Source organism: Acanthisitta chloris, unplaced genomic scaffold, assembly GCF_000695815.1.
Source record: "Acanthisitta chloris isolate BGI_N310 unplaced genomic scaffold, ASM69581v1 scaffold5889, whole genome shotgun sequence".
Lineage (NCBI taxonomy): Eukaryota > Metazoa > Chordata > Aves > Passeriformes > Acanthisittidae > Acanthisitta > Acanthisitta chloris.
This window is the reverse complement of record NW_008689676.1, coordinates 17,857-27,611: the sequence shown is the minus strand read 5'-3', so window position 1 is coordinate 27,611 and position 9,755 is coordinate 17,857. Positions and strand designations below refer to the sequence as shown.

Below are 9,755 nucleotides of genomic sequence, written 5' to 3'. Positions count from 1 at the left end.
TCCTGAGCCCTACCCACACTTGCCAACGTGCAGTGAGTCTGGCTTAGTGGTGTGACGTGCACCTGGTGGAGCACATCCCTGGAAGGACACCCTGCAGCAGGGCACGGGCAGCGGCAGAATGAGACAGTGCTAGGCATCTCCCTAGAGAGGGGCTCTAGGAGCAGGGTCAAATATCTCCAGGGGGAAAGAGGCTTGTAATTCCTTCTGCTATTGCTGTGTTAACAGCTTTCTCAAAGCTGGAGGAGCTGGTAAAACATAGGACTAGGGGAACAAGTATTTTGGACACAGTGCAGTGACATTCTTTCTCCACGCTGTGGGGAAGAGTGGGAGTGTGCCCTCCAGCACCACATGCAGTTTCTTTAAGGCAAACATGTAATGGAAAGAATTTTGGGTATCGTGGCATGAAGACATAGGGTCTATTTTATTTAAATTTGTCTTAATTTGCTGACTTTTCTTGTCAAGAGTAGTAAAATAACCATAGGACAAATCTGCAGACACTTGTGTAATGCTGGAAATTTAAAACTTGAGTGGATGGCACTAAGTGGCAGACAAAAGCCCTCTGACTATTAAAGCATCAGATAGATCTTGCACCATTGTGTTTATTCAGGTGGACTTGCGTAACAAATTGCATCAGCATTTTGACTCAGAAGGAAGTTCAGTGATAAGAACTGGAATAACATAAACCTAGAACTCCTAGAATTTAGAAGCTATGAAATTAGGGGAACAATTACATCTACTTAGCCCAAAACTTTCAAAAAATGATTAATCAGGTTTGTTCGCCCTACTTTTTGATTGGCCAGTCTAAGACCTTATGAAAATATGAAGAATTACTATTCAGAAAACACAGCTCACCCTCTGCAGCTTGATAGTTATAAAAAATATCCCCAGCTGGACACACTGGGTATTCAGTCATTCTGGTAAGTAGTGTTATGGTAATGCAACTGAGCACTAGTGTTTATTTATAGTACTAATTTTTTAAAATTAATTCTGAAACACTTACTCCATGTTAGTTAATATGTATTTTTATAACCAGTAAAAGCACTTGTCTGTAAATAACCTGTATAGGAAATTGTGTTCTTTTTTCATGTGTCCTTTTCTCTGTGTAATTTCTTTCCTTCTGCATTACTCAGAGGACAAGTAGGGATGAAAAGAATAAATCAGAATTATCATATTTGCAAAATAACAGGTTGAAAAAGCATTGTCTCTCAGCAATTTCCATATAGAGACAGAAATTTGTAGTTTAAGAAATTGGATAGGAACCACAATAACTTTCAATTACATGAGCCTTGGTATTTTTAGCTAGAATGAGTGGAAAAATGAATTCAAAAGAGATATAGAGCCCAAGGCATGACTGTGCTGCAACTCACACCTGTGAGAACTAAGAGAGAAAAATATTCTGCTAATAAGAACAACAGAAGCTCCTATTGCTAGAACAGATCTCAAGTGATCTTCAGAGGTATAACGACAGTTTTAAACTCCCTCCAAAGTCAGTCGTGTCTAAAGCTAGGCCAGTGACCTCATGGGAGAGCAGGCAATACACAGCTGGGCAGCTGTTTCTCAGAACTGCTAGTGCTGGTACATGATGGAGAGTGGATGGCTTAGGACACGCATCACTTTTACATGCCCAAGCCAGACACTTTAAAAATTCTACCATGGTTCAGTCCCAAAATAACATGTTTATGCTGCACCAGCAATTGGAGACCAGAACTGGTTCAAGATGGGCACAGTCCAAAATAAATGGGGCAGTTGTTGCTCCATCAAACCTCTTCAGACATACTGTCGTTTGTCCAGAAGAAAGAACGATGCTTTCTACTTGAGATTAAGTCTGAATGTTTTAAGTACCAATGAGGCTAAGTAATAAATAGGAACAGTCTACACGTCTCTTTCCTTCACTTTTACTCAGCCACTGTCTGTATTCAGGTGAAGAGAGAATAACCTGGAAGTTGCTATCAAAATTGATGTGCCTTCTGGATCAAGAATATTTATTTCTTGTCTCATTACCCCTTTCTCCCATCTCTTAAAAATCCAGTTTAATATATACACTGCCACAAAAGTGGCAGTTTGTTTTCAAAACATTAGATATGCATTCCACCTCTAGGATAGCTTTCCACTCAAAGAAATGAAAATGACATCTCATACAAGCCCCTAACTTCAGCAAAAGTGACTATTTAGCAAAAGGGGTTATTGGCAACTTACACAGACAGCACACTAGATATGTCAGATCATTGGCCACATCTCAAGGATTGTGGCTTTAGTCCCACGAATCTATCACTGCTTGGACTGCCAAAATTAACTAAAAATGATGTACTTACAATGACTTTTGAAATCTTACATTGAGTATGATTCCACTGTTAAGTTTCCTTGTACTATAGCTGTGTCAGAGACAAATATGTACACATGAAGTGCACAGGTACAGTCTGTACTTCCTTGGCTACAGAGCAACATCCAGACTCACAGCTACTTTCATGGGTGATCTTAGAAAACACTTCATAAATTTTTACTCTTGTCCCTCTAGCCTCATACCTTATCTTTGCCAGTGCCTGGTACAGGTTGCTTAAGAAAGAGCACAAGATTCTTTCCCGAGTTTGTTCTTTGAGAATTTGTTAATCAGCATCCCCCAGGTGCAGAGCAAGAGGTTATGTGAAAATGCCTGTACTCAGCGAGACCAGAAGGTGCAGCTCTTGACACGCACTGGTAATGCTCACAGACAGGAGTGCACAGGTGGGCAAGCATAGCACAGCACCTGTCAGTCAGAGTATCAGATCTCTTACCTTTATACACAAATACTCTGCAACCATTTTGCCTCTTCAGTTTTAGTGTTTAGGGTAGCTGCTAGCAGTTTGGTGATGCAGTCTATAAAGGATGTTCTTTCTTTTCCTAGGACCTGTTCCTTGGATAGAAGGTGTTTGTGGTGCTTGTGAACAGGATGGCACGTTTATCAGGCACTCCTGGGCCAGTGCCAGGAAATAAGGACATGCTGGCATTTTGCATTTTTATGAGAATAAATCAATTAGTCAAAATCATTTTCAAACCCTACATACCTTGAAACTGCACATAAACTTCTCATCACAGAAATCTGTATTTGCATGATAGAAAATGGAACTAAAACCTGAAACATCCATAGGTTAAATATTAGGAAGACATGGGATCTCCAACTTGCCAGTAGCTTAGGACACAAGATTATTCCCCCCACCCAAAACATCTGCTTGGACATTATTGTCAGCTGTCAACATGATCTCTTGTCATGACTATAACACTGTAAGTTGAAAGGGGGAACTGCTCATCTGTCCTTTACTCCAAAAGCATGAGGTATTGTGAACATTTCTGTGAAAATGATTTGATGGTTTAATGAACCTACAGGGGCAGAAGAAAGATAACTCAAGAATTTTAGGTAGATTGCACCTGCTGAGGTAGAACAATTACAACAGATTCTTTGCTTTAATAAGTAGGTCAGCACAGCATTTTTTTCTCCAAAAGGTTAAAACAAGCTTTATTTTAACATACAAATCAGACTGTGTACAAGGCAAAACATACCCCTGGAGTGGTAGGCGTATTAGGTCTCCACACACCATGTGTAGCCACTTGTGCTACAGTAATCCTGAGATATGGAAAAAAGCTCTAAAAATCTTTTTTTTTAAAGGCCAAAACATCTCCTTTTAATCACTCCTTCTATAATCACCTCCATCTGGGAATTAAGAAAAACATTAAACAGTTCTGAGTCAAGAAAACAAATTATCTACAAGTGAAAGACCCAAGATAGTTGTCTTAATTCCCTACTGTCGTCCGGGTACACTAGCAAGAGCACTTGGGGAACAAATCCAGAGATGCAAATATGCAAGGTTACTTCATTAACACTGCCAAGCATGTAGAAGAACCCTAAAATATTTTTACTACCTTCAACTATTACTGTCTTCACAAACTGTGTGGACTATGTGTCAAGCTTAGACATCCTATGAACTTTACAAAAAATTTCTCCACTGTGTGTTGTTACTAAAAACCTCCCAACTTTCTTTGCTTCCTTTTACTATGATGTTATATGTGATATAGAAGTATTTTAAAAGCTTATCAAAGCAGCAGAACTACAGACATTTAAAGTCATGTCTCCAATATTAAAGGCTACTTGAACACACTCATTTTGCTACAAGATGACATTTGTCATTAACTGACATTAAAAATAAACAAAAGAAGTCTCTTTTGAAAATACAAGTTAAAGATAAGAAAAAGTTATAGATAGTTTTAGGGTTGAGGGTTTTTCTTTTAGTTTTGCAACATATAAAAATAAGTTACACTATATATTATGGCTTTTATTATTTACCTACTCAGTTCAGTAGAAAAGTGTCATCATGGATTTGAACACTAGATGTTGTAATGAATTAACCTGCTGCGTTCTTCAGACCTTCCTTCTTTGAGTTTTGTATCAGTGAAAAGAAACAATCAAACACTAAACAGAATATTAAGAAGCCTCCAGAACAATTTAAATAGCAAGAGGCACTTGTAGAAATCTTTCAGAGACATTTTTTTATTTTATTTTAAATGTTCATTTACTTTTTAAAGTAACAGAATTGGAAGTCTTAATTTAAACTTCTTGGCACAAATAAAGGCCAAGCCAAAAGTCCCACAGACTTCAGCAGAGCCAGGACTTCATACTGAGCTTCGTTTCAGAAATGTTTACACACCAGTATGATACCATTATGCTACTGAAGTAATGATCTCTCTTTAATGTTTGTTATGTTAATCGTATGAGATTATGGTTAGATTTGGTAAGCAGCTCATCTCAAAAAGGCTACAATAATGCTAAACCAACAAGATTCAATCCCACAACACAAATGCTCAATATTAAGTGTTGTTCACTATGAATAGGAAGGGGCTGGTAGGCACTAAAGATGCTTGAGCCAAGGACTGAAAGATTGCATTTCCACACTGCTGTGTTATTAATGGCTGTGTATACCTACATTTTGCAGTCTAAAGTTGTATTCAAATTAGACAAGCTATGACAATATTCAACTATGTGAAAATAAAGAGAATTCTAGTTTCATAGTTGAAGTAGTAACCAAAATCTCATTGTGCAGTTGAAGTAGCATTTGCAACCACAAAGTTTACAGCAGACAAGTATAACTTTCAGACTTACAAACTGCATGAGAAAAATCATGGCACTGAATTTGGGAGTATTTTCAAGCTCTAGTTTTACTCAGGACAGAAGAGTTGCCAGATGAATAAAGTTAACTGACTTGTAAACAAGGCTTCATGTCATGCCAAAGAAGGGCTTTCTCTCCCCTTTTTCTTCAAGAAAAGTATCTCAAAGGCAAACTACAGTGATTGCTTCTGACAGCAGTAGAATAAAGAAGCAGATAGAAAAGTTGGTATATCAAAACATTCTTACAGAAAAGGCATCTGTCCTGGTTTGATTTTGTTTATAAAAAGGCACTTCACATATTGCTAAAACTGTGATAATGTACTTGTCCTCTCAGTTTTTCAGTTAGAAGGTGGCTAGCATGAGTATGCAAATGTTCTTTAGACAGTGTCTATCTGTTACAAATTTTATTATAAGCAGAACAGATTCATGTTCAAAATAATAGCAGGTCTTCAAACAATACTTCAGTGATGATAGATGATCTGTCGTAGGCAACACACCAACCGTAGTGTTTTCATGTTAAAATTAGCAATGTAAATCTTTCAGATGTGTCCTCAGTCTTTTGTTTTCCTCTCGTAGTCTCTCAATTTCAGCTACTAAGCTTTCATTTACAGAGTATACTTCAAGTAAAGCGTGCATTTCATTCTAGAGAAAAGAAAAAAGCCCCAATCAGTTGGCATGAAGTTTAGTAATTCCAGTTTTATCCTATCCATTTTTAATTGAAAATTAAATAACGTTGATAGGACCGTTTTTAAAAACTTTTGATAAGTAAGATTATTTTTTTTATACTGACATACAGTATTTTGATCATTAATACATTAGTGAATATTTTATCAAAGAATATTTTGCAATTCTTCAGGATGAGAATCTACTAATGCAGATTCCATTAAAATGCTCAGTACCCAGACAAGGTCTTTTTAAAGCAGATCAAAAGAACAAAGGTTGATAAAAAGGTGAAGCTAAAGAATACAGAACACACTCCAGTAAGCTTACAGTACCTACAAGTGAAGCTTTCTATTGAATTCCATCTATCTCCTCCTTACCCCAGCCCTTGGCCTTTTCCAATGGACAGTTGAATTTGTTTCACTTTTGTCTTGTTATAATTTCTGAAATATGGAATTCATGATACCTACCCAGTGCATATGGCCCTTTATTTATCAAGCATATTACAATTTAACAGATTCCCATTCATACCTTCCCCCTCCCTCACATTAAATCCCCTCTTTCTTGCCCTTAATTAGCAAAATAGATTGATTTCAGTTTTCAGAGATGGCAGTGCCCTGGTATTACCAAAACTGAAAACTGAATGTATTTCCCATCATTGGTCTTTGTACATACCAACTGCATATGGAATTGCTTGATCATCTCCACTTGCAAGTTCACAATATCTCGATGGCATGCTTCTCTGGGGGAAGAATTGCAAAAGGACAATGCTTACATTTGTTTAGGAAGCACTCTGTCTTTCTCTTCAATCCTCAGCAACAAAAACTCCACAATTCCTCACCTTCATGACATCATGAAACAAGAGTCTAAACCTCTTAAACCATAAAATATAATCCTCTACAGCTTATTTTCTGGAATACTTTTGTTATGACATTGATTTTCATAAGTACCATTTTTTTCAGCGTATAAGAAGACTTAGGATCTTTTCTGTTTAGAAACATAGATATATACATTGTGATATCAAGATTGGTTTTTCACTTGCAAGCTATAAGCTTCTCTCATTTTTACCATTCAAAGCTGATTTTCAATCCCTTGATCACAAGTACCAGAGGGAAAGATATTTATCTGTAATTGAAGATACAGCTTTTCAGTATATGACTTTCAGAACTCTTTTGTAAGAGGGCCCAAAACATCAACTGTGATAAGTGATACATTATCCTCAAACCCATAGAATGTTCCAGGCTAATCTACATAAAAAGCAGCAGCAGTGTTGTCTGTGAAATGAACATGAATTTGTCAAATCATACACAAACATTCCATACTACAAAAACCATGCTTGAAAACAGCATCTGAACACTCCACTGATAGAACAGTTCCAGATGCTGAGGAAGAATGAGAAAAGCTCACAGAAAAGCAGACAAGCTCACAAGCTCTTCCTGAACAGTCCATCACTGTGCAGGCAGCTGAGACCAAATACCACAGGCATGAGAAATTAAGGCATTTCTTAAGTAGCTACACACAGATCTTACTTAGCACTTCTTTCCTTGCAAACCCAAAGGGAATGTGTTCTTAACTTTCTCTTTCCACAGGATATTGTGCTCCAGAACTCCTACTGGAGGCAATCTTGTTTGAGTGTATCAAGCACAGATGCCAGCTGGCAGCTTAGAAATCCAAAGATGTGGGTTATCTCCCAAAGACAGGAAGATCAAATGAACTATATATTCCTCCTGGCCCTCATTTTTTTCCTCCATTACTTGAAGAGGAATGAATTTCAGTCAAGAATGATAAAAATCCTTTCCTCAGATTTCAGAGGATAAAAGGCAGCTACATCAATGAGGAGCTTGCAAGGGCTCCCTTCCCTCTTACTGACCCCAGCACAAACAATCTCTTTACATTCACTTTGGATGTATCTGCAACTTATAACTGGAAAAAGGGCCAGCACAGCCTTCCAGCCACTCCAGGGAGAGTAGGTCAGAAGACAAACACAGTATCTAAGCCTCCAGATCTCAGATACTGGAAGTAAAAGACTGGCAAGCATACCTAGACTGGACTCTGTGCTGCCTGAATGAATACTCTTACAAGAAAACACATCTGCAACACATCAACTGCATTTTAAGTCATATGAAAGTTACACATTTTAATCAGATGTGTGATTACTGCCAAAAATCCCAGGGCAGTTTTACTATACTGTATTTATTTAAAGACATTTAATACCATTCAATGTATTTTCCTGTTGGCAGATACAGAACAGCCATAGCACATGGACCTACTAAGATAGTTTTGCATTGCCTTTTGTCATCAAGACAGCAGTATTTCCCCTGCTCAGCCTTTCTTTTCCTCTCCACCATCTCAGTCAACCTACTTCATCTTAAACATGGGTTGGGAAGTACTCTCCTCGCTAAAATTCTCTTAACTGCTCCACCTCCTTCAAGATCCACTCTAAATGGATCCATGCTAATTGGACTTCCTCCATGACAACTGAAATGTTAGGTAAATAACCACAAAGTAATCTGACACCAACCATCACTTACAGCACAGACATTATTTCAATGTGAAACTTCACCAGTAGAAATACACACTCTATTTTACCTTATATATGCCAAGCTAATAACATTCAAAGCCAACATAAGTCAACTGTCTAAATCAAACTCTCCACAGTGTCAACTTGAAGAGAAATTTCTCCTGCTGGGATAGGGAGACAAGCAGGGAGGGAAAGAAATCAGCACAAGGTTTCAGGAAAACAGTAAGGACCTCATTATGCAGATTAAATTTACCATCCAAGAAATACTCAAAACACTCATTCTGAAAACATGCTAGCAAAGTCATGCACCGACAGCCCTCAGAGACATCAGTCTAATTAGTCATCAGAGCTATTAAAAGCAAGTTTTATACCTACATTTCCAAAAATAGAGATATTAATAGTGTAATTTGTGAATCCAAGTAGAAATTTGTTAAAGCAGATGCTAAAACATCTAAGAAAACTTGTCATTGAAAACAACAACATTCTACATGAACAGCAGTACCTGAAGTCATCCATTGTTTCTTGTATCATATTCTGAATGAACTTTATTTGAATTGATGTCAGAGGTGCATTCGGTCTGCCACTCCCAATGGTTTCTACTATTTTTTCTGACAATGAACTTGCAACTCCAGCAGTGACAGATGATGTTAACGTTGGACCTTCACAATTAAAAAAGAAAATTAAATTTTAAAAAAAATTTTTTTTACATGTCAGTGCAATGGAGTACAAGAGCTTTTTCACTTGTATTGAGGCTTGTCAATATTTTACCCTCAAATGTTACTTAGTAAAAAAACCCCAGATTTAGAATGAGTCTTTTCAGAGGTAACTAGAGACATTCTAAGAGGGCTAACTGGATTTACAGGAGAATTGAGATCAGATTTTTTTTTTAATGCTAAGTCCATCAGAGTTCACATCAGTTTACAATAAACCACCCCTAAAATTGGGCCAAAATTATCAACTTACTTGCTGAGGTAGTACCATTTACTGGTAGATCACATGTAGGATGGGCCTGAATATTCTTCGTTAGTCTCTCACTTGCATCAAGGGTGGATGATTGCGGAGAAGTTAACATTAGAGATTCTGTACTTGGCAAGCTTGATTTTGAAAGCTGACAATAAAAATAATATTGTTTTTAAAAGAAGATGAACTCTACTTATTACAATTTTCTAATTGCAATTGAAGCCTACGTTTTCAGGAATGCACTTTTATTTTTGCTTTTAGGAATCTACTCAAATATTTGCTTTTTGTTTTTCAGCAAAGTATCTGAAAAAAACTGATTGCTAAAACATTCAAAATTGCCTCAAGTGTGCACACAAAAGTGAGTGCAAAAGGCGTATTTTGTGACAAAGTATAGCATCATTCCTAGCAAACTCAGACTTCTCAAAAGCAACACAAAAGCAGCTAAGGTCCCTGCAGAGGCATATCAAACGGTATCTCAAG

General features: G+C 37.3%; 1 protein-coding gene across 1 annotated transcript in view; it reads right to left on the bottom strand.

Annotated features, from left to right (window-relative positions):
• Positions 1 to 5,656: 5,656 nt before the first annotated feature.
• The window catches only part of NEDD1 (neural precursor cell expressed, developmentally down-regulated 1), a 21,056-nt gene continuing 16,957 nt past the window's right edge, over positions 5,657 to 9,755 (bottom strand). Inside the window, exons 11-14 of the mRNA XM_009081501.1 lie at positions 9,279 to 9,423; positions 8,818 to 8,974; positions 6,470 to 6,536; positions 5,657 to 5,776 (exon numbers count right to left, since the gene is read on the bottom strand). Coding sequence (XP_009079749.1) covers positions 5,657 to 5,776; positions 6,470 to 6,536; positions 8,818 to 8,974; positions 9,279 to 9,423 — 489 coding nt within the window. The remainder of the gene's footprint in view (positions 5,777 to 6,469; positions 6,537 to 8,817; positions 8,975 to 9,278; positions 9,424 to 9,755) is intronic.